Source organism: Ylistrum balloti, unplaced genomic scaffold (genome assembly GCF_031769215.1).
Source record: "Ylistrum balloti isolate Yb309-2 unplaced genomic scaffold, AGI_CSIRO_Ybal_v1 Utg370024, whole genome shotgun sequence".
In the NCBI taxonomy this organism is placed as follows: Eukaryota; Metazoa; Mollusca; class Bivalvia; order Pectinida; family Pectinidae; genus Ylistrum; species Ylistrum balloti.
In genome coordinates, this window is record NW_026782090.1 from 1,191,867 (window position 1) to 1,217,279 (window position 25,413).

The following is a 25,413-nucleotide window of genomic DNA, read 5'->3' on the forward strand; positions in this document are numbered from 1 at the left end:
AGAATGAGTATTAACAAAATACTAGCAGTCACTACAGTAAATGTTGTTTACCTAAGATAAGTGAAGAAAAGACCCTATTACATGTACACCCTATATTGTCTGGCTATCTGTCATTACTCTTCCGATGGGCTTATGATTTGAGAAGGATCCTTCGTCAGTCCGTCATTTTTATCATTTTAAACATCTACATTGTATTATATCTGGAGAGTGCGGACTGATATTTTTCCAAGATTTTTCGTTTTAAACGGAACTTGGAACTAAGAACCAAACTCAGCCTCCCGATCTGAGTCCACACGTGGAACTCCTGTAAGACAAAATATCCATGTGATCATCGTCACTTATACACAGAAGCGAGTTCCATCAAGATCGTTCCTGGTTATTCACGTGTATGTACACATTAATATGAAAATAAAAATAGCTCTAGTTAAATGTGCCTATTTATTTTCATATCACAGTCCTTGATGATGTCTCGGTGACATACATGTACACTAGTTCCGTATGTTTATCGTAATTACAGAATTTACCTGCACGACTCCACAGAAAAAAGACAAAGAATGGAGAATTTGAAAGATCAACTAGAAGACGGCTTTCAGCACCTAAAGGAGATGCTGGAACCGATGCAGAAATACGTCACACCAACTTCCGCTTTGGTAGGACTTGGTGCCGGTCTGACAGTCTACTGGCTAATCAAACGAAACAAATACAAACTACCGCCGGGACCTACACCTTTACCACTGCTCGGAAACTATAGTCGTAAGATTTACCTTATGTGGCCATTTCCCTTTAAAGATGAATTGAAATAAAAAATCTCCTTGGCAAAATCAGTTTAACAAAAGGAGTCAAAATTCTTTTGTGCTTATGTAAAAATTACAAAATGTTTATGGGACAAACTTAATTTATTTAACACTTATTGCGAAACGAGTTACGTGTAGTTCATCTTATACTAATCACCCATGTTGGACTGGACGGATGTTTTCTACTGTGGTAAGAAACCGGAGTACGCAGAGAAAACCGGAGCAATTGACCCCTACTATTTCAAGTCCGTTCAATGATCCGACCTAAGTCGGGAAATCGAACCCCGGACGACTAGGTAAAAGGCCAGTGCGTTACCACTTCGTAACCCGACAACTCCACATTCAAAATATTTAGTGACGTATCCCTGCAAGTAATTAGCGAAATAAAACGTTTAAAAAACATCATAATTCTTTCTTTTGGCTCTCGAAGGAAATCAAATCATTCGGTTTTATTTTTTCTTTCACCGATATTACTTCACTAACGAATCACAAAGAACTATCACTACAGCTATTACATGTTTCCATACTTTGACTTACAGTTCTGCTCTGACGTTAAGTCTTATTTGTTATATCTAACTCTACAACACTAGGTCAGTTATTCTAACGCATAGGTGTAAAATCACGATATTAAATTAATATTTATTGAAGGTCTTGATGTTGATAACATTTGGTTGGTCCTGAATATTTTAGTGTTGGCGTCAAGTAATTTGATGGCGGATTGTGAAAAGCTGACAGAGAAGTTTGGCCCGGTTTTCACGATGTACATGGGTAAGTATATAGCATAATGTGAGTTACTATGTTAATGTTTTATATTCACATGGTCAACGGCGGCTAATCAATCAATTAAAAACATATTTAATTTATTGTAACACTAAATTTTTCGTCGTTACTCCGATATCAGTTATAGAAGCCAAAACACAAAGCAAAAACGTACATCGTATGTAACGTGTATCATACGGTTTATTTTCGTATCTCCCGGCCTGTTGTAATGTTTGTTGTGATTAAATCGGTACTACTAATACGAGTCAGGTTTATCAATGTCACACTTTATGAAAATCTTACTTTAGAAATATTTCATTGAACGGGACATCACGGTAAAAACTTTATTTTATTATTTATTTTGTCATTGATTGAACGTTTTTTAAAACTTTAATTAACGTTTCTTTGTTATCCCGATATTCACAGCGCAGTCGATTTCCAATGTCCAGCTTGACCAGTTCTCCAGTTCGGGAAACCCGTCTCAAATTTAGCGTTGATAACGTTACGTAATAGTTTTGAAATGAGAGTTCATTTTGTAAACACAAACACGTGATGGCGGACAGAAATGACAGCTTCAGTAATGACACAGTCAGTAAAATTCCGTTTTTCGGCACCAGATTCTGTTTTCGATTTGGCGACTTTTATATGATACTTCTAAGTTAATTCAAAACAGAAATAATTAACGATAATCGGCAACACTGTCTCGACCGATTCAGACGGGAAGCCATTTTTGTTAACAGGAATTGGTGTTTAGTGAGATTTCAATATCATATATGACGCAACAAAATACATATTTATCTTGTTGATCAACATATAGGGATTTCTCCTCTTTATGTGCATATTTCAGCGAAAGTCGACTATCATAAAAAAAATCAGTCAAAAAACCCACACAAAAAACCCACAATAAAAAAACAAAAACAAAACAAAAAAACGCTTAACCGTGATGTCGCTTTAACGGTCTTTACGAAATGTCTTGTACATGATGTTCTGTTGCACTCATTCAGCATGGATATTTTGACGTTTATTTGATTGAAATCCCTAGCCTGATCTAATGAAGACAAAACAACTGTATGATACATTCTGATTTGTTGTTTGGTATATATTGAATTTTTCAAGGGCTGTACTGAAAGGTGCTAATCACTTTCATGTCTTTTGTTCCCTCGAAAATAATTTCAAAATCTCATATTAAATTGAAACGAAAAAAAAAATTGTTGACAATAATATTTACCATAGAACCAAGTCACATGCGTAATATCTTCCTTTGCGGTAGAACAACTGTCATAAACCTTCAAGATTCACCCAAACACAAAACAATGACGTCATTTTTCATATATATATATGATTTTATTATTGATGAATACTGCTGTTACCAATGATTCTAAATCGTACGGCTAGAGAACAATTTTATTGTGAAACTCTCTAGATGTTTAACACCATATTTTTCTGTGCGAATGAAAATTAACCAAAGTTGTTTTGTGTGAAAGCCGCGGTGTTGCCTGAATGACACTTGAGTTTTTTGAAAAAAAAAAACTTTATGCACAGCTAATATTTCACTTCTACGTGAATAGTTAAAGAAATTTTGCCTGTCGATCTCGATCACTGCCGAAATGAGTACCATCCACGAGGTCCATGTGTTTTTAAATTTCACCGGTCCACGGCCATACATTATTTGTACAGTTATACCAAAGTCCATACCACATTTTGTTAGGATGATCACATTTTTTAGAATATAAACTGCGCTTTTATATTTGATACAATAAAAAGAAAAAAAAAAACCATTAAATCATTGACAGGGACGATGCCAATGGTGGTTGTAAATACCATAGAAACAGCAACAGACGTCTTGGTGAAAAGTAAAGCGGACTTTGCAGACCGGTTTCAGTCAGCGTCAGGTTAGTAAAATTTTAGTTTCGATTTGTCTTAATACACTTATATTTGAATGCCCGCGAGCTAGTTAGTAAACGATTCCATATTTAACAAGAGGTTTCACAATTTAAAGATTTGAATATATACCAGTTATTCGAATGAATGGTCGACTTTTGTATTTTTCGCCAACGCCTAAATTGTTGTTTTTTCCCAAAGTGTTAAGTTCCTCTTGAAATACATAAAGATGGTCTCAATTTTAACGTCAAATGTAGGTTACCTTTAACTACCCTGATTTCAGGATATCAATCTGATGATGGGTGAAGTTCAAAGGTCAACTGCAGCGAAAGTTTCTATTTATCATTGTACAATTGTTTATGATATGGTGACAATTTAAACATGTCTCATGATGTGGAAAGATTTTCTTTTAAATAAAAATTAAATAGGCATTACAACATCCTAGAATCGGATGAACTCTTGATATTTATATTCTTTAGTGGAAATGTTCTCGGATGGTGGAAAAGATATCGCATTTTCCAACTATACGGATACATGGAAACTCCACCGCAAGATCGCTGGTTCCGCCCTCAGGTACATATACATATGCTGTTTTGTATTCAAAGAAAAGCATCCGTCCCTCATGTTAACGTAAATGGAAAAGTTTATCTTTCATTTAACATTAGTAAAATGCACGATATTTTTTTTTTCCTGTTAAAACATGGAAGCACAGTGTTTTTGTGAAACAAATGATACATTTTCCCTCTAACTATTAGCGGTGTTCCTTATGCGTGGGAACTCAAAAATTAAAAAAAATACATCTAAATTAAAAAAGGAAAGCGTAATCAAGGATAAAACACGCCAAGATTAAAATAAAAGAGGCTCAAAACAAACAATGTTGTTATCATTAGAAACAAACATTCTAATGATAATGTTAACTAACCGATAATGTATGTTGTACTGATGATATTTGTATGAAATGTACGCTATGTTCATACACATCTCATATAGCTGTACAAACACTGTATATATACTGGGTTTATATTCTGTCCCTTACATTGTCTATGACTTGTTTACACTGTATATATACTGGGTGTATATTCCGTCCCCTACATTGTCTATGACTTGTTTACAGTGTATATATACTGGGTTTATATTCTGTCCCTTACATTGTCTATGACTTGTTTACACTGTATATATACTGGGTGTATATTCCGTCCCCTACATTGTCTATGACTTGTTTACACTGTATATATACTGGGTGTATATTCCGTCCCCTACATTGTCTATGACTTGTTTACGCTGTATATATACTGGGTTTATATTCCGTCCCCTACATTGTCTATGACTTGTTTACACTGTATATATACTGGGTTTATATTCTGTCCCTTACATTGTCTATGACTTGTTTACACTGTATATATACTGGGTTTATATTCTGTCCCCTACATTGTCTAAGACTTGTTTACACTGTATATATACTGGGTTTATATTCTGTCCCTTACATTGTCTATGACTTGTTTACGCTGTATATATACTGGGTTTATATTCCGTCCCCTACATTGTCTATGACTTGTTTACACTGTATATATACTGGGTTTATATTCCGTCCCCTACATTGGGTATGACTTGTTTACACTGTATATATACTGGGTTTATATTCTGTCCCCTACATTGGGTATGACTTGTTTACACTGTATATATATATACTGGGTTTATAAAGATTGTACAAAAGTCCCCTAGCATTGGGTATGTCTACCACCTGCTGTCTTGTTTACAAAGTATATATGTACAAAAGTCCACCAGCAGTGTCTACCACCTGCTGTCTTAAAGATTGTCACCAGCAGTGTCTACCTGCTGTCTTAAAGATAAAACACACACAAGTGAATAACACCTGCTGTCTTAAAGATTGTCAAAAGTCCACCAGCAGTGTCTACCACCTGCTGTCTTAAAGATTGTACAAAAGTCCACCAGCAGTGTCTACCACCTGCTGTCTTAAAGACCAAAAGTCCACCAGCAGTGTCTAACCTGCTGTCTTAAAGATTGTACAAAAGTCCACAGCAGTGTTACAGTCTGTTAGTCCACCAGCAGTGTCTTCTGCTTCTTAAAGATTGTACAAAAGTCCACCAGCAGTGTCTACCACCTGCTGTCTTAAAGAGTAGCAATATACAAAAGTCCACCAGCAGTGTCTACCATCTAAAAGATTGTACAAAAGTCCACCAGCAGTGTCTACCACCTGCTGTCTCAAAGATTGTACAAAAGTCCACCAGCAGTATCTACCACTTGCTGTCTCAAAGATTGTAGAAAAGTCAACCAACAGTGTCTACCACATGATCTCTAAAATATTGTACAAACGTCAACCAGCAGTGTCTACAAAACAAAAGTCCACCAGCAGTGTCTACAACCTGCTGTCTTAAAGATTGTACAAAAGTCCACCAGCAGTGTCCACCTGCTGTCTTAAAGATTGTACAAAAGTACCACCTGCTGTCTTAAAGATTGTACAAAAGTCCACCAGCAGTGTCTATCACCTGCTGTCTTAAAGATTGTACAAAACTCCACCAGCAGTGTCTATCACCTGCTGTCTTAAGGATTGTACAAAACTTCACCAGCAGTGTCTACAACCTGCTGTCTTAAAGATTGTACAAAAGTCCACCAGCAGTGTCTACCACCTGCTGTCTTAAAGATTGTACAAAAGTCCACCAGCAGTGTCTACCACCTGCTGTCTTAAAGATTGTACAAAAGTCCACCAGCAGTGTCTACAACCTGCTGTCTACAAAAGTCCACCTGTCTACAACCTGTCTTAAAGATTGTACAAAAGTCCACCAGCAGTGTCTACAACCTGCTGTCTTAAAGATTGTACAAAAGTCCACCAGCAGTGTCTACCACCTGCTGTCTTAAAGATTGTACAAAAGTCCACCAGCAGTGTCTACCACCTGCTGTCTTAAAGATTGTACAAAAGTCCACCAGCAGTGTCTACCACCTGCTGTCTTAAAGATTGTACAAAAGTCCACCAGCAGTGTCTACAACCTGCTGTCTTAAAGATTGTACAAAAGTCCACCAGCAGTGTCTACCACCTTCTTTCTTAAGGACTGTACAAAAGTCCACCAGCAGTGTCTACCACCTGCTGTCTTAAAGATTGTACAAAAGTCCACCAGCAGTGTCTACCACCTGCTGTCTTAAAGATTGTACAAAAGTCCACCAGCAGTGTCTACCACCTTCTTTCTTAAGGACTGTACAAAAGTCCACCAGCAGTGTCTACCACCTGCTGTCTTAAGGATTGTACAAAAGTCCACCAGCAGTGTCTACCACCTTCTTTCTTAAGGATTGTACTTAAGACTCTTACGTGAATAGCACCTTTTCATAATGTGATGATAAAATATGCTGGATTTCCATCCCTGGCGTTGTTTTCTTTTCAGGACCTATTTGAAAGGAAACCAACTGGAAGAGGCCATACACGGATCGATGTCAAAGATCATCAAGTTGTTTGATGATACGAAGGGAGAACCTGTCGTTCCGCACACGTTTATAGATCTTGGTGTTTTCAACATTTTGTGTGCATTCTGCTTCCAAAAAGTGTAATTATTTTCAAACCATTATAGTTCAAAACAAATGGGTTTTTTTTTTGTTCTCTGAAGCGTGTTGGTCAGTGTATTGACAATTTCTTTTAATTTCACCAGAATAACAACAGAAGGAAGATAAACACGACTTTTAACACGTTTCAGAAGCAGTCTTATTATTAATGTCTCGGAAAACTTGTACGATATGGTCTGACATTGTTTCCTTATTCTATTTTTGAACATCTTTTAAATCATACGTGTTTTACATAATTATAATAACTGATTAATAATTATAGTTAATAGTATACTTCAATCTTATTGGTATATACTTTCTCATCATTACCCAATGACCTTCACTAGGACACTTTTTACAGGAGTAATGTCGTACATTATTATCCACTAACGAAGTTTGGTATTGGATGAATTTGTGGACAAACGGATTAGAGTAAAACATACCGCCAAAGTATACATTGCGACGGAATCTGTCATGGAGATCAGTAATACAAGTCAGGGGAGATAACCGATATTTTTATTTCCTTCCAACAGAATAAGTTAATCCGTGCCTATGTACTGTTCTGAAGCTGGTTAGTCTAGTAACGAGTTGTATATAAAGAAATGATAATTTTAACTGAAGTCGCCAGCCTAGTAACTTAGCAACGCGATATGATTGACACTTAGCAGATGAACATAATGAAGTGAACGCTAGTTGTTTTGATGATTTGTTTGGTAAGTGTTATTCTGATCTATAGTCTAAGTTAAGTTGTCTCTATTGCAAAGCATTATTATGCTTGAAATGGTCATCATAAACAATATATAGTATTGCAACCATCCAGATTGCCAATTAATAATAAAGGCTTTAAGTTCGCTTTCAGAGTCGGTTAAATCATTTCGGTCCGCCATTCTTAAAAAATAGATGTTTGAAATCTTAAAGGAAAGCAAAACACAAATCAGTGTTCCTCGATTCTTATGTCCAATCCCTAAAAAAACATTTGATGTTTCCCCTCTGTACACCACCATACCGCATACTATTGGCATAAAGGAAGTAACTGAGCCCCTCTGATGTTTGAAAGTAAATATTTCATTTGTTCCTATTTTGTCATAGTAATTATTAAATTCGAGTTTGGATTATGATTGCTTTGACATCTTCGTATTTTCCTGTTCTTGAACTAAGGCTGTTATTTATTTAACATAATTTATAAATTCTGTCCTGTTTGTTTTCATTTTATCTAGGTATAATGTTGATGACCCTAAATTCAAGCATTTGGTCGATGTAGATAATCAACTGCTTGCTATTTTTGGGTCAGGCTTCATAGAAGATCTAATACCAGTTTTGGCAAAGATTTGGCCGAGCAAGCGATTTACAAAAGCAACGCAATTATCAGCTGAACTGTTTCAGTTCATCGAAGAAGAACTACTTGAACACAGGCAATCATTCGACGATGGTAGGTTCTAATTTGAATATCTGATATAATATCTATTGCTATATGAGAAACGTTCGTTTTACAGATAATGAGTTTTTTCTGTTTCTTAATTACTGACAAAATTTAGGTTTCCAAAGAGACTTCACTGACACCTTAATTCAAGCGCGAGTACAGGCAGAAAACGAAGAGGATACTAACCTCCTGAGCCAGCTGACAGATGTTCATCTCAAACAGACGCTGATTGACATTTTCTTCGGTATGTTAACTTCAGATGTAATTTCTTCAGGATATTAACCAATAATCCTTTAATACACGTGTATGTGTTGGGGTGTGGGATAGGGACATTCAACACTAAGGATCATAAAATATGGGTAAAATGGTTTTACTGAGGTGATTGCCATATTTTATTAGCCGAAGGACAGAATAACCCATCCATCATCCAACATGTAAAAGAGAATTTCCACTCATTTCATACGTCAACAGTAGCTTTCAAAAACGTCATAAACACAAAAATCGTGTTTTATTTTCAATCATTCAAGTTATCTTAAAATTGACAAAGAAAATTAATTTATCAAACTGAAGTTCAGACATGACAAAGTATAAATGATCACTTCAGATAGCTATTCGTACACATGTGTAAGTACTTTGCAATAGGCGATGACGTCAACTGGGAAGACACATGTTATATATGTATGGGAATTGCCTCTTAAATGAACGTGCGCAAGGAAATACAGTCTTGTGTCAATAATTAAACACATCCATAATTTATTTCCCAACATAAGGTACATAGCCTGGAAATATTCGCCTTGTGATAAGAAAGCATTAAGAACTAGTAATATACATACTTGAATATGATATCGAAATATTTACCTTACTATAATTAAGTAACGGTACAGTCACACATAGTAGTGCGACACGCGTGTAGTACGTGCCAAACTAGGACTATGACTTTCAATCGCCATTCACACGTGCACGAGACATGTAACGTGACGAGACGTGGGCAGGAAAGAAATTCACGGCGGTTATCACCATTCCTGTCTTTGTAAGTCGTTCATGATATCCTAGATAATTTAAATCCATGTCGTCATCGTTTTCAATTCCATCCCAATACATATGAACATATGTTCCACAGCTCCTTCACTCAGGCTAAAGGTAAGTTGTGTTTTATTGAATTTCAGTGTAAATTTTTATTGTGTTAAAATATTGTTATTTCTGGTTGACTTTTGGCATTTAAATTTCCCACTCCGGAGAGGATGACCGATGTTAAAAAAAAAGTATGACGGCAGTGCGAGTTACCTCCCCATCACCGATAAATTACTACATACACAGTGAAGCTGGGCGTATTTCATTAGAGAGCCCAGTATAACACAAGAAGAGCTGGAAAATACCAACAATCGAATCAGCATTTGTGTTCGTTAGTATATAATACGTAAATACGATGTCATTGGTCCGACGTCCCGATGGTTACCATGGTTACTCACTTCACAATGTATTCGTAGTTCCTTTCCTATAATAGAAATTTACAAACTCAGTTTTTGTTCTCTGTCTTTATTTTAACATTTCTGTTGGCCCATTTAATTTCCTCATTCGGAATTTAGTCCTATAGCATCACTACCCGTTCGTAGAAGGTCCAACCAACATGAGAACGAGGTTTAAGATGAAATTTATAATTTGCTTTGTCTTTAGATTAATTTATATTAAAAAGATACTGTGCATGTTGGATGTCATGTGTTGAATCTTCAAATCAAAACTTACTCTTTATCTTTTCGGAATGTACAAAAAGTCTAGATGACATTTAAACAGATAATGTAATCTGTTCATGTTGAAAATAATATATTTCAGTTCAATAAAGCTATTGTATAAAACATATGCATATAAATATCAAAACTGCTAGTTAGCCAACCTATTGGTTTCGTTGTTGTTTGAGAACGAGACAATACTTACTTGGGTTGACAAAGATTTACATAACAAGTATCGTCGAAGAAGCAGATGACGCTTACTTTTCCGGAGCACTTGTTCTTATTCTCCTTTTATTTTTCCAGGAGTCTCCATTTAGATCTTTCGTTTGCTCTAGTTTTATTGAATTTGAGTTGTTTTTTTCAATGGTAACAAAAGGGAAAGGTACAGCTATGGGATCGCCCAACATTGTACGATGTGCTCATTATTTATGCACGAAGTGCGCACATTCGGAAAAACTAAATATACCACATTTGTGCGCAGGTTGTATGGTTCTATCACACCGATGTGCGATTTCTTCGTGACTGATCCGACTTTAGAAATGACGTACAAATAAGTGTGGGGTAGGGTTTATTTCTACGTATATAAGAGAACAGCTGAATATATTTCCAAATAAAGCCACGAATCTATGGGTTGGACATGTGTACATCCTTCACATACAAACTGAATATTTATGTACACCCGTAATTTAAATTGTTTTCTTTACAAAGTGCCACGCGTAACCAGTCATAGCATAGAGATACTTTATATATATATAAATATTAAATGGATGTCTCTTTTTGTCTCGGCAATTAATTAAAGTCTAAAAGGAAAGTTCATTTTTATTACTTCTTTATATACCGGTATACAGGTATTTTTTGTTGCCTGAGGCACACCACTTGCCACTCTATCTCTGAGGCGTGAAACTGTACGATATGAAGAACAATTAATCCGTTTTCCGTTTAAATTTAAATTCCTAATTTCAGCCAACCATTTTTACCAATCCGCATTAAATGTGCTATTCTAGATACAATATAGTGCGTGTTTGCGGATGATGACTTTGAGCGGATTTTTTTCGGACGATGTGCGCACAAAGTTCTTTGTGTATTATGAGTTATCACAATTGTAAAAAGCAATTTGTCTTTTTTTCCAGCTGGAATTGATACAACTCGTTTCACACTTCAGTGGTTCTTTTTGTATATAGCTGCGAATCCAAAGGTACAGAAACAAGCACAGATGGAAATAGACGAGGCCGTTGGTATGTACCGGAAATGACGTTTATATGTTTAAATATTTGAAAAAAAAACGAACATTGAATTATGACTGCTGATGTAAACAATTCAAATACAAACGTAAATACGATAATTGGCTGGCACAAACAAAGCTTCACCTAAATCAATTCATCATTGTACATTATAGCAACTGTAGAAATGTGATTTTTGATTTCATTTGCACTTGTAGTTTGTTGGTAGTTCGAGACTCTCTGGTCCTTGGAACCCTGGGTTAATAGGAAATACAATGTAGTTTATTAAGTGTTGATCCTGTGTTCGCTTCCCCTAATTTACAGTGAAAACGAACTCGCCATATTGATTGTTAATATTGCATGCTTTTTTTGTTGTTGATGTAACTAACAGGGCGTGATCGCCTGCCAGGACTAGATGATCGTCCTGCGATGCCCTACACTGAGGCAGTCTTACACGAGACTATGCGGATTGCCACTGTGGCTCCTTTTGGTCTTGCACATGCCGCAAGAATTGATACCAAACTATGTGAGTTCAAATATATATCAAGTTCCATTTTGTAAGCTCGAATGTTGGTAAATATTATAAGAACGTCCAACTACATGGGGAAAAAATGGTTTTTAATGGGATTGTTGATGACCTGATACTTTCCCATCGTATTCATCAACAACAATCGTAATATTGAGAGCAGTCCTTGCATATTAAACAAAATGTTCTATGGTCAAAGGTGGGGAATTTGGGATGTTACATTCCAGAAATGGAAAGCTCATCATATAGCTTGGTGAAAAGTTGTACATGTTGACTATGTTGTAGGAAAAGATTGAGCTAATAGGTTGACTTAAAAAGTTGTGTCCTTGCTTTTCAAGTCGGGAGGGTAGATAAGGTGCAGCTGATCCATAGGCTTCGTGTTACTTGCTAAAAAGACGTTTATCAATATATTGAAACTGCAGGATTTCGCAAGGTCTTTGTGCCAAGTTTTGATAAGCTCTTCGATAAATTTAGCCTCGTATGAATACGAATAACAAGTATTCAAACTGTCAGTTGGAAGATCTAACAGCCAAATTCGACGAAGATATTGTCAACCAGAAATTCGATCATTTTAACAACTTCTTGTTTTGTAAATGTCTTCTTGACATACTCATATTTCCCTCAGTTTATAATGGACTATGATAATGTGTAGAGGTGAAAAACCAAAAGTTCTTGCAGTTATGGGATCGCACAACGTTACACGAGACGCGATGGCCGCACGATGTCTGCACGATAGGAAAAACTGGACTGTAAACTCCAGGGATAAAGGTTACACCAAAAAAGATGGCACCACAGCTGCCACCTTTTTCGATACAACTTTACACCATCTCATGAGATTACACCACTGGTGTAAACTCATGATATAGGTGCAAAGTTACACCAAGAAAGGAGGCAGCTGGTGTTACCTTCTTCCTTTATCAGTGTTTTCTTCATCCTTTACTGGTGTTACCTTCATCCTTTATCAGTGTTACCTTAATTCTTTACCGATGTTACCTTCATCCTTTACTGGTGTTACTTTCATCCTTTATCATTGTTACCTTCATCCTTTATCAGTGTTACATTCATCCTTTATCAGTGTTACCTTCATCCTTTATCAGTGTTACCTTCATCCTTTATCAGTGTTACCTTCATCCTTTTTCCTGGTGTTACCTTCATCCTTTATCAATGTTACCTTCATCCTTCACTGGTGTTACCTTCTTCCTTTACTGGTGTTACCTTCATCCTTTATCAGTGTTACCTTCATCCTTTTACTGGTGTTACCTTCATCCTTTATCAATGTTACCTTTATCCTTCATTGGTGTTACCTTCATCCTGTACTGGTGTTACCATCATCCTTTATCAGTGTTACCTTCATCCTTTATCAGTGTTACCTTCATTTCATCCTTTATCAGTGTTACCTTCATCCTTTATCAGTGTTACCTTCATTCATTACCGGTGTTACCTTCATCCTTTATCAGTGTTACCGTCATCCTTTATCAGTGTTACCTTCATCCTTTATCAGTGTTACCTTCATCCTTTTTCCTGGTGTTACCTTCATCCTTTATCAATGTTACCTTCTTTACTGGTGTTACCTTCATCCTTTATCAGTGTTACCTTCATCCTTTATCAGTGTTACCTTCATCCTTTATCAGTGTTACCTTCATCCTTTACTGGTGTTACCTTCATCCTTTATCAGTGTTACCTTCATCTTTTATCAGTGTTACCTTCATCCTTTATCAATGGTACCTTCATCCTTTATCAGTGTTATCTTCATCCTTTACTGGTGTTACCTTCATCCTTTATCAGTGTTACTTTCATCCTTTATCAGTGTTACCTTCATCCTTTATCAGTGTTACCTTCATCCTTTATCAATGGTACCTTCATCCTTTATCAGTGTTATCTTCATCCTTTACTGGTGTTACCTTCATCCTTTATCAGTGTTACCTTAATTCTTTACCGATGTTACCTTCATCCTTTACTGGTGTTACCTTCATTCTTTATCAGTGTTATCCTTTATCCTTTATCCAGTGTTACCTTCATCCTTTATCAGTGTTACCTTCATTCTTTATCAGTGTTACCTTCATCCTTTATCAGTGTTACCTTCCTCCTTTACTGGTGTTACCTTCATCCTTTATCAGTGTTACCTTCATCCTTCACTGGTGTTACCTTCATCCTTTACTGGTGTTACCTTCATCCTTTATCAGTGTTACCTTCATCTTTTATCAGTGTTACCTTCATCCTTTATCAATGGTACCTTCATCCTTTATCAGTGTTATCTTCATCCTTTACTGGTGTTACCTTCATCCTTTATCAGTGTTACCTTAATTCTTTACCGATGTTACCTTCATCCTTTACTGGTGTTACTTTCATTCTTTATCAGTGTTCTTTATCCTTTATCAGTGTTACCTTCATCTTTTACCTGTGTTACCTTCATCCTTTATCAGTGCTACCTTCATCCTTTATCAGTGTTACCTTCATCCTTTATCAGTGTTACCTTCATCCTTTATCAGTGTTACCTTCATCCTTTACTGGTGTTACCTTCATTCTTTATCAGTGTTACTTTCATCCTTTATCAGTGTTACCTTCATCCTTTATCAGTGTTACCTTCATCCTTTATCAATGGTACCTTCATCCTTTATCAGTGTTATCTTCATCCTTTACTGGTGTTACCTTCATCCTTTATCAGTGTTACCTTAATTCTTTACCGATGTTACCTTCATCCTTTACTGGTGTTACCTTCATTCTTTATCAGTGTTACTTTCATCCTTTATCAGTGTTACCTTCATCCTTTATCAGTGTTACCTTCATTCTTGATCAGTGTTACCTTCATCCTTTATCAGTGTTACCTTCATTCTTTATCAGTGTTACCTTCATCCTTTATCAGTGTTACCTTTATCCTTTACTGGTGTTACCTTCATCCTTTACTGGTTTTACTTTCATCCTTTATCAGTGTTACCTTAATTCTTTACCGATGTTACCTTCATCCTTTACTGGTGTTACCTTCATTCTTCATCAGTGTTATCTTCATCCTTTACTGGTGTTACCTTCATCCTTTATCAGTGTTACCTTAATTCTTTACCGATGTTACCTTCATCCTTTACTGGTGTTACCTTCATTCTTTATCAGTGTTACCTTCATCCTTTATCAGTGTTACCTTCATTCTTTATCAGTGTTACCTTTATCCTTTATCAGTGTTACCTTCATCCTTTATCAGTGTTACCTTCATTCTTTATCAGTGTTACCTTCATCCTTTATCAGTGTTACCTTTATCCTTTACTGGTGTTACCTTCATCCTTTATCAGTGTTACCTTAATTCTTTACCGATGTTACCTTCATCCTTTACTGGTGTTACCTTCATTCTTTATCAGTGTTACTTTCATCCTTTATCAGTGTTACCTTCATCCTTTATCAGTGTTACCTTCATCCTTTATCAATGGTACCTTCATTCTTTATCAGTATTACTTTCATCCTTTATCAGTGTTACCTTCATCCTTTATCAGTGTTACCTTCATCCTTTATCATGGTACCTTCATTCTTTATCAGTATTACTTTCATCCTTTATCAGTGTTACTTTCATCCTTTACTGGTGTTACCTTCATTCTTTATCAGTGTTACTTTCATCCTTTATCAGTGTTACCTTCATCCTTTATCAATGTTACTTAAACTCCAACTAGGGAAACTAGTAATTTGTAAGCAGTGTAAGCTTCATACTTTATCAGTTATTTTTATTTCGGGTCATCTCTATTTGAGGTATACATGTTTGCGGTGGTATATTTTTGCGCTTGTGTATGAATGAGTGCCACAGTATCCAGGCAAATGGTATAAAAAAAGTTTGCGGGGTATTTAATTTCGTGCTACCTTCAACAGCCGCAAACAGAGCTAAATTAAATCCTCTGTGAATATTACCAACTACACAATATATTAAAACCTCTCCCAACTAAATACAACAAAATTGTAATAAGTCATCTGTCTCAAATCCCTCTGGTCTTTATTTTTAGGTTGCAAAACTTTAGATAACAAATCTGTTTACAATGTTCAATAATAACATAAGGTATCAATAATATTTTCCATGTACATGTAAAGCAATGAGACACAAAACTTACAAAGATCATGCATCACTAGACTGTGGACATACTAAGTGCGCGGTTTTTCAGCTTCTTACTCGCAAAAACACTTTTAAAGCATCTGAGTGGCCCGGTTTTTTGCAGCTAAAGCCCTGTTCATTAAGCGGTCAGAACGATTCGTTCAAACATGCATCTATGTACTGAAAGCATATGGCCTAACTGATGATGGTGACTATTGCAAATACAGATTTTGCATTTTATTGTAATTGTCCATTATATCCGACAATAAACCATTAGGCATGTTCACATTTCATAAACCCGGGTTTAACAGGCAAAATCAAATGGCATTCAACGTGAGGTTACGTATACTGTACCCAAAATTGAACAATACCCAATATTTTATCTTGTAATACGGAGGGCCACAATGTTGTCCGACGCAAATAGGCCAAGATTAAAAGTTAGCTGCAGTTTGCTCTTGATGTGGGAATAACTAATATGTTTAAGTGAGGATTTGATTTTGTGTCCGAGTGTCCCTCACGGGTACACCAGAGACATCTCTGCTTACGCTTACATTGAATATGGTGTAATCACTCCTTACGATGTAAGGTAACACATCTCGGTCACGATTTGGTGTAACGTCGCTCCACACGGTGTATGGTGACAGATTTCAGTACTGATTTGGTGTAAAAGTCATTCCCTTACTGTGTAAAGTACAACTTTTAAGTGAAAATTTGGTGTAATGCCGCACCCGTGCGGTGTAAGGTAACATTAAAGGTATCGATTTGGTGTAAAATCATTCCCTCACAGTGTAAGGTAACACTTTTAGGTGAGAATCTGGTGTAATGTCACTCTTTACGGTGTAAAGTAACACTTTTAGGTGAGATTCTGGTGTAAAGTGACTCTCTTACGATGTAAAGTAACACCTTTAGGTGAAAACCTGGTGTAATGTCACTCTCTTACGGTGTAAAATAACACTTTCAGCAAGAATTTGGTGTAATGCTGCACCTGTGTGGTGTAAGATAACATAAACGGTGTAAAGTAACATTTTTAGGTGAGATTCTGGTGTAAAGTCACCCCTTACGGTGTAAAATAACACTTTCAGCAAGAATTTGGTGTAATGCTGCACCTGTGTGGTGTAAGATACACATGAATTCTGGTGTAATGTAACATTTTTAGGTGAGATTCGGTGTAAAGTAACACTTTCAGCAAGAATTTGGTGTAATGCTGCACCTGTGTGGTGTAAGATAACATAAACGGTGTAAAGTAACATTTTTAGGTGAGATTCTTGTGTAAAGTCACCCCTTACGGTGTAAAGTAACACTTTTAGGTGAGATTCTGGTGTAAAGTCACCTCTTACGGTGTAAGGTGACACTTTTAGGTGAGATTCTGGTGTAAAGTCACCCCTTACGGTGTAAAGTAACACTTTCAGCAAGAATTTGGTGTAATGCTGCACCTGTGTGGTGTAAGATAACATAAACGGTGTAAAGTAACATTTTTAGGTGAGATGCTGCACCTGTGTGGTGTAAGATAACATAAACGGTGTAAAGTAACATTTTTAGGTGAGATTCTGGTGTAAAGTCACCCCTTACGGTGTAAAGTAACACTTTTAGGTGAGATTCTGGTGTAAAGTCACATCTTACGGTGTAAGGTGACACTTTTAGGTGAGATTCTGGTGTAAAGTCACCCCTTACGGTGTAAAGTAACACTTTTAGGTGAGATTCTGGTGTAAAGTCACCCCTTACGGTGTAAAGTAACACTTTTAGGTGAGATTCTGGTGTAAAGTCACTCACTCTCTAACGGTGTAAAGTAACACTTTTCGGCGAGATTCTGGTGTAAAGTCATCCCCTTACGGTGTAAGATAACGCATTTACACCGATTTAGGATTTAAGTAACACCAAATGTCGGTATACTATTCATTTTTCTTTGTTGTGATTAACTTTACATCAGAAATGGTGTTTCCATTAATTTTACACCAAAATAGGAGTGAATTTACACGTTAAAAACACCATATATGGACGAACCTAACACTGAAAGTTTACAATGTGGACGAAATAAGTTATCACACATTTTTTGCGCACATTATGCTGTTCTATTGTTTAAATGTACGATTCTGTCATGGTAGATAAAGATTTAGAAATGACATATAGATAGATGTGGGATAGAGTTTACATAATTTCTAGATATATCGGATAAGAATGAATAGTTTTATAAACTCGTAATCTAAAGTGCTTTTTTTCTTACAAAGTGCCACACATGACCAGCCTTGGAGTACCGACACTTAAATATACATTATATATGTAAAACTGAAATGGCCATCTCATTTTATCTCGCCAATGAATCATAAGAATTCTCATACTATCCTTACCTTACTGTTGGAGAAACTCTAAAAACTCCTACCACTGTCCTTACCTTACTGTTGGAGAAATTCTAAAAACTCCTACCACTGTCCTTACCTTACTGTTAGAGAAACTCTAAAAACTCCTACCACTGTCCTTACCTAACCATACTGTTGGAGAAATTCTAAAAACTCCTACCACTGTCCTTACCTTACTGTTGGAGAAACTCTAAAATCTCCTACCACTGTCCTTACCTTACTGTTGGAGAAATTCAAAAAACTCCTACCACTGTCCTTACCTTACTGTTGGAGAAACTCTAAACACTCCTACCACTGTCCTTACCTTACTGTTGGAGAAACACTAAAATCTCCTACCACTGTCCTTCCTTACCTTACTGTTGGAGAAACTCTAAAAACTCCTACCACTGTCCTTACCTTACTGTTGGAGAAACTCTAAAAACTCCTACCACTGTCCTTACCTAACCTTACTGTTGGAGAAACTCTAAAAACTCCTACCACTGTCCTTACCTAACCTTACTGTTGGAGAAACTCTAAAAACTCCTACCACTGTCCTTACCTTACTGTTGGAGAAACTCTAAAAACTCCTACCACTGTCCTTACCTTACCTTACTGTTGGAGAAACTCTAAAAACTCCTACCACTGTCCTTCCCTTACTGTTGGAGAAACTCTAAATTCTCCTACCACTGTCCTTACCTTACTGTTGGAGAAACTCTAAATTCTCCTACCACTGTCCTTACCTTACTGTTGGAGAAACTAAACTCTAAACCACTCCTCCTACCACTGTCCTTACCTTACCTTACTGTTAGAGAAACTCTAAAAACTCCTACCACTGTCCTTACCTTACCTTACTGTTAGAGAAACTCTAAAAACTCCTACCACTGTCCTTACCTAACCATACTGTTGGAGAAACTCTAAAAACTCCTACCACTGTCCTTACCTTACTGTTGGAGAAACTCTAAAAACTCCTACCACTGTCCTTACCTTACCTTACTGTTGGAGAAACTCTAAAAACTCCTACCACTGTCCTTACCTTACTGTTGGAGAAACTCTAAAAACTCCTACCATTGTCCTTACCTTACCTTACTGTTAGAAACTTCTAAAATCTCCTACCACTGTCCTTACCTTACTGTTGGAGCAACTCTGAACTCTCCTACCATTGTCCTTACCTTACTGTTGGAGAAATTCTAAAAACTCCTACCACTGTCCTTACCTTACCTTACTGTTAGAAACTTCTAAAATCTCCTACCACTGTCCTTACCTTACTGTTGGAGAAACTCTAAAAACTCCTACCACTGTCCTTACCTTACCTTACTGTTGGAGAAACTCTAAAAACTCCTACCACTGTCCTTACAATACCTTACTGTTGAAGAAACTCTAAAAACTCCTACCACTGTCCTTACCTTACCTTACTGTTGGAGAAACTCTAAAAATTCCTACCACTGTCCTTACCTTACCTTACTGTTGGAGAAACTCTAAAAACTCCTACCACTGTCCTTACCTTACCTTACTGTTGGAGAAACTCTAAAAACTCCTACCACTGTCCTTACCTTACCTTACTGTTGGAGAAACTCTTAAAATTCCTACCACTGTCCTTACCTTACCTTACTGTTGGAGAAACTCTAAAAACTCCTACCACTGTCCTTACCTTACCTTACTGTTGGAGAAACTCTACAAACCACTGTCCTCCTACCACTGTCTAAAAACTCCTACCTTACCTTACTGTTGGAGAAACTCTAAAAACTCCTACCACTGTCCTTACCTTACCTTACTGTTGGAGAAATTCTACAAACTCCTACCATTGTCCTTACCTTACCTTACTGTTGGAGAAACTCAAAAAACTCCTACCACTGTCCTTACATTACCTTACTGTTAGAGAAACTCTAAAATCTCCTACCACAGTCCGTCTTTACCTTACTGTTGGAGAAACTCTAAAAACTCCTACCACTGTCCTTACCTTACCTTACTGTTGGAGAAACTCTAAAAACTCCTACCACTGTCCTTACAATACCTTACTGTTGGAGAAACTCTAAAAACTCCTACCACTGTCCTTACCTTACCTTACTGTTGGAGAAACTCTAAAAACTCCTACCACTGTCCTTACCTTACCTTACTGTTGGAGAAACTCTACAAACTCCTACCATTCTCCTTACATTACCTTACTGTTGGAGAAACTCTAAAATCTCCTACCACTGTCCTTACCTAACCATACTGTTGGAGAAACTCTAAAAACTCCTACCACTGTCCTTACCTTACTGTTGGAGAAACTCTAAAAACTCCTACCGTCCTTACCTACCACTGTCCTTACCTTACTGTTGGAGAAACTCTAAACACTCCTACCACTGTCCTTACCTAACCTTACTGTTGGAGAAACTCTAAAAACTCCTACCACTGTCCTTACCTAACCTTACTGTTGGAGAAACTCTAAACACTCTACCACTGTCCTTACCTAACCTTACTGTTGGAGAAACTCTAAAAACTCCTACCACTGTCCTTACCTTACTGTTGGAGAAACTCTAAAAACTCCTACCACTGTCCTTACCTTACCTTACTGTTGGAGAAACTCTAAAAACTCCTACCACTGTCCTTACAATACCTTACTGTTGAAGAAACTCTAAAAATTCCTACCACTGTCCTTACCTTACCTTACTGTTAGAGAAACTCTAAAAATTCCTACCACTGTCCTTACCTTACCTTACTGTTAGAGAAACTCTAAAAACTCCTACCACTGTCCTTACCTTACCTTACTGTTGGAGAAACTCTAAAAACTCCTACCACTGTCCTTACCTTACCTTACTGTTGGAGAAACTCTAAAAACTCCTACCACTGTCCTTACAATACCTTACTGTTGAAGAAACTCTAAAAATTTCTACCACTTTCCTTACCTTACCTTACTGTTGGAGAAACTCTAAACACTCTACCACTGTCCTTACCTAACCTTACTGTTGGAGAAACTCTACAAACTCCTACCACTGTCCTTACCTAACCTTACTGTTGGAGAAACTCTAAAAACTCCTACCACTGTCCTCCTACCACTGTTGGAGTACCTAACCTTACTGTTGGAGAAACTCTAAAAACTCCTACCACTGTCCTTACCTTACTGTTGGAGAAACTCTAAAAACTCCTACCACTGTCCTTACCTTACTGTTGGAGAAACTCTAAAAACTCCTACCACTGTCCTTACCTTACTGTTGGAGAAACTCTAAAAACTCCTACCACTGTCCTTACCTTACTGTTGGAGAAACTCTAAATTGGAGAAAAAACTCCTACCACTGTCCTTACCTTACTGTTGGAGAAACTCTAAAAACTCCTACCACTGTCCTTACCTTACTGTTGGAGAAACTCTAAAAACTCCTACCACTGTCCTTACCTTACCTTACTGTTGGAGAAACTCTAAACACTCTACCACTGTCCTTACCTTACCTTACTGTTGGAGAAACTCTAAACACTCTACCACTGTCCTTACCTTACCTTACTGTTGGAGAAACTCTAAACACTCTACCACTGTCCTTACCTAACCTTACTGTTGGAGAAACTCTAAATTCTCCTACCACTGTCCTTACCTTACTGTTGGAGCAACTCTGAACTCTCCTACCACTGTCCTTACCTTACTGTTGGAGAAATTCTAAAAACTCCTACCACTGTCCTTACCTTACTGTTGGAGAAACTCTACAAACTCCTACCACTGTCCTTACCTAACCTTACTGTTGGAGAAACTCTAAAAACTCCTACCACAGTCCGTCTTTACCTTACTGTTGGAGAAACTTTAAAAACTCCTACCACTGTCCTTACCTTACCTTACCATTGGAGAAACTGGTACCTCTTATCACTTTTCTTTGTGTAAAACGTCACATCTGTAATTGACACGTAGCAGTCAGGTTTCTTCACGTCATTGGTTTTCTCCTTATGATACTTTGTATTAACATGTCGCGTTTAATTTGATAACCGATGTTCTGTTTCAAATACACCATTTTCCTGATAGATGTCGACGGAGGTTAGTTTATTGATGGAAACTATGTTTCACTATTCTTTCAATGTGCACTGCTTTTAGCTAGCATTATTTAATAAATTCTATCAATACACCAATGTTCGCTTAATCTCCTGAAACACGTGGTCTTAAAATTCTTCATCATTCTTAGTTTTCTAATGATCAATTAACTTTATATGTGCCTTTATTTTTCCATTATGACTTTCTATTGTTTTTTTTAACATGTTGGAGTTCTATTGTTATGTAGGTGGATATGACATACCTAAGGGGACCACAGTCATGATAAATCACTGGGCTTTGCACAATGACCCTCGACACTGGAAAGATCCCAAGACATTTGACCCGAAAAGATTTTTGGATTCAGATGGGAATCTGGGACCTAAACCTGTTAGTTGGCTTCCATTTTCTGCCGGAAGGAGGGTTTGTCTTGGAGAAAGCATCGCCAAACCAGAACTTCATTTAATCTGCGCAATCCTTCTCCATCAGTTTGATATCATGCTACCGCCAGGTGTCATTCCCGATTATAAAACAGATTTATGTGGCATTATTGGGTATAACGTAGGCGAATACAAAGTCATTGTTAAAAAAAGGTTGTAACGGACTGCATTTGTTGTGAATGGGACCATTTCTTCTTTGAGGTGGAATGTTTGATATAAATAACAGCAAAAAATGTTAGTCAAAGAATTAACAACCCGGTATCAAACCGATATACCTGTATGTTTATATTGTTATCTATGTAAAATTCACAGTTAGTACATATGGCTGCACTTGTTTGATCCAAACTTTATGCTGATACTGATCATTAGGACGATTTGTAAGAAAGACACGTGTGTGAATCAAAAACATCTGCTGATAATGATCATAATGCCGATATCTAAAAAATCACGTGTGTGAATCAAACATTATGCTGATACCGATCATAAGGACAACGTGAAATTGACGGAATAATATCATTTTTGTATTATCCTTTCTTTTCCTATTAAATGTACATCTTATGGGCTGAAAATGAAACAGCGTCACACTTCTTGAAAATATTGTATGCAATTATATAAAAGTTGTGTGAAATGTGCGTGTATACTACTTTAGGAGCTTAACTTAAATTTCTAAAGGTCGTTGCCTAATATCTATTTATCAAAGCAGACAATCAATATGAGTTGGTATAACTTTATTCGTTAATTCAGGTGGGACTGATATTGTGTCCTGTGTTATATCTGAGGCAGGTGTATAATGCCTATGTTATCCATTGTGTTTCTGTCACTTCAATGCTGAACACATCATCAGACTCAAAGATAAAAAAGCACTTGTGTTTTATCCTAACATCCATATTTGTGATATTCGTTATAATAAACTTGTGTTTTATCCTAACATCCATATTTGTGATATTCGTTATAATAAACATATTCAAGATTATACACAAACTATTTTTTGGTCGTTTACCCTCTGAACTTAAAAGATTTTTTTTCTTCGTACATGTAATATTGTTGTAAAGCAGACTAATTTTTAAAATTGTAATGTTTTGTCAACCATTGTATAACATATGACAAATGAATTTTGGGTAACCTCCAGCTATGTAGTAAACATGTCAAGTGCGCTTGGCTAGATTAGATTTGGTTTTATATCGTTTAACATTCTGTCAACTGTGAGACAGTGTTTATATCAGAGGAAATATTTTAGAAAGAAGAGAATTCCTATCCAAACTTTAATAAACTCTTATGATTATGCAAAGGGGACAGTAGGTACAGGTTTAACGCCCTATCTCTAGGGCAGTCATTTAGGTTTGTCCATTTTTATCGGATTCTCCACTTAGATACTTGTATGCCTTCTGTCTGCATTATTTCTATTACACAAATGTACGATACTTAAAGTTACCAACCCCTGTGAACCAGTATTATATTGTTAATAAGATAAAAGCCGTTGTCCTTAATATCTTAATTCAAGACACAATGGACATGATATTCTGCCATGTAACGATACAATGTAACGATACACTGTACATGATACAGGTAATGATACATTGTACATAATACATGTAATGGTACACTGTACATAATACATGTATGTAATGATACACTGTACATAATACATGTTATGATACACTGTACATAATACATGTAATGATACAATGTACATAATACATGTATGTAATGATACATTGTACATAACACATGTTTGCAATGATACACTGTACACAATGCATGTAATGATACACTGTACATAATACATGTAGTGATACACAGTACATATCACATGTACTATAAATAATAACGGTAACATACCATACATACATGCAGTAGGTCAACAGAGGAAGATATTACGGTAAGCTTCATTAAATGACAATACACAGTTTGTGACAATATCATTCGTAATGTTCTACAACTACATTGACAGACCAGGTCCTGTTCGATTTCATTGCCATAATGACGATAGACATTATTTAGGGATCCAGACAGAAGTAAAACCATTTCCTCGTCGTACAGAATGTATCATTATACAGCCGAAATATAAAGGAACAGCAGCTTTCATTACAAATCCTGAACAAGATACAATATACCCAAATATGGAATTAAGCTGCATGATACAGCTATTTCTGCCTTCTAGGACTCGTCGCTGAGGACCTATATTATTGAGGCTGATAAAGCAATGAAGAAAAAATACGCGGAAATAAATATTAATCAAAGTACTGAAAGTACTGAGAGGCTAAACATATTGAAAAATGTTCACAAATAGCCGCTAAGCTATATTACTTTCACCATACTCCTACACTTTGGAATGCAAAAATTACTAAAATAAGAGAACCAGAGGCTATATTTCTTAATTTTAAGCGATTTTATATCTTCTTTAATTCTTATTTCAAATTTGACGACAATAATGTGAATAAATCAAAATAGGTAAAAAAAAAATAACAAAATACACACAACCATATATTTATCGCCAACAAGCCAAATGATAAATAGCTCTATGATGAAGTTGACTAAATAAAACTTTGAAATACCCAAGATGTTGCAATTACTATCCTATCAATATGAGGATTTAGACAAATCGAAAGTTTATACCTACTTCTTTATTTTGAATGTATTGCAAAGTAATAGTCCTTACTTATTATAATTATATTTGTAGTTGAGGAAAGTAGATAAGGTGTACACAGCATTTCAG

The 25,413-nt window shown here is 36.4% G+C and overlaps 1 protein-coding gene across 1 annotated transcript; it reads left to right on the forward strand.

The window, feature by feature from the left end:
• The first annotated feature begins 554 nt into the window (after nt 1–554).
• Nucleotides 555–22,857, forward strand: LOC132548700 (steroid 17-alpha-hydroxylase/17,20 lyase-like). Its single transcript, XM_060212579.1, has 10 exons — nt 555–753; nt 1,485–1,562; nt 3,347–3,445; nt 3,914–4,007; nt 6,830–6,988; nt 8,201–8,412; nt 8,519–8,647; nt 11,261–11,365; nt 11,742–11,876; nt 22,508–22,857. Exons 1-10 carry the CDS (start codon nt 555–557, stop codon nt 22,855–22,857), a joined length of 1,560 nt encoding a protein of 519 aa, XP_060068562.1.
• The last annotated feature ends 2,556 nt before the right edge of the window (nt 22,858–25,413 follow it).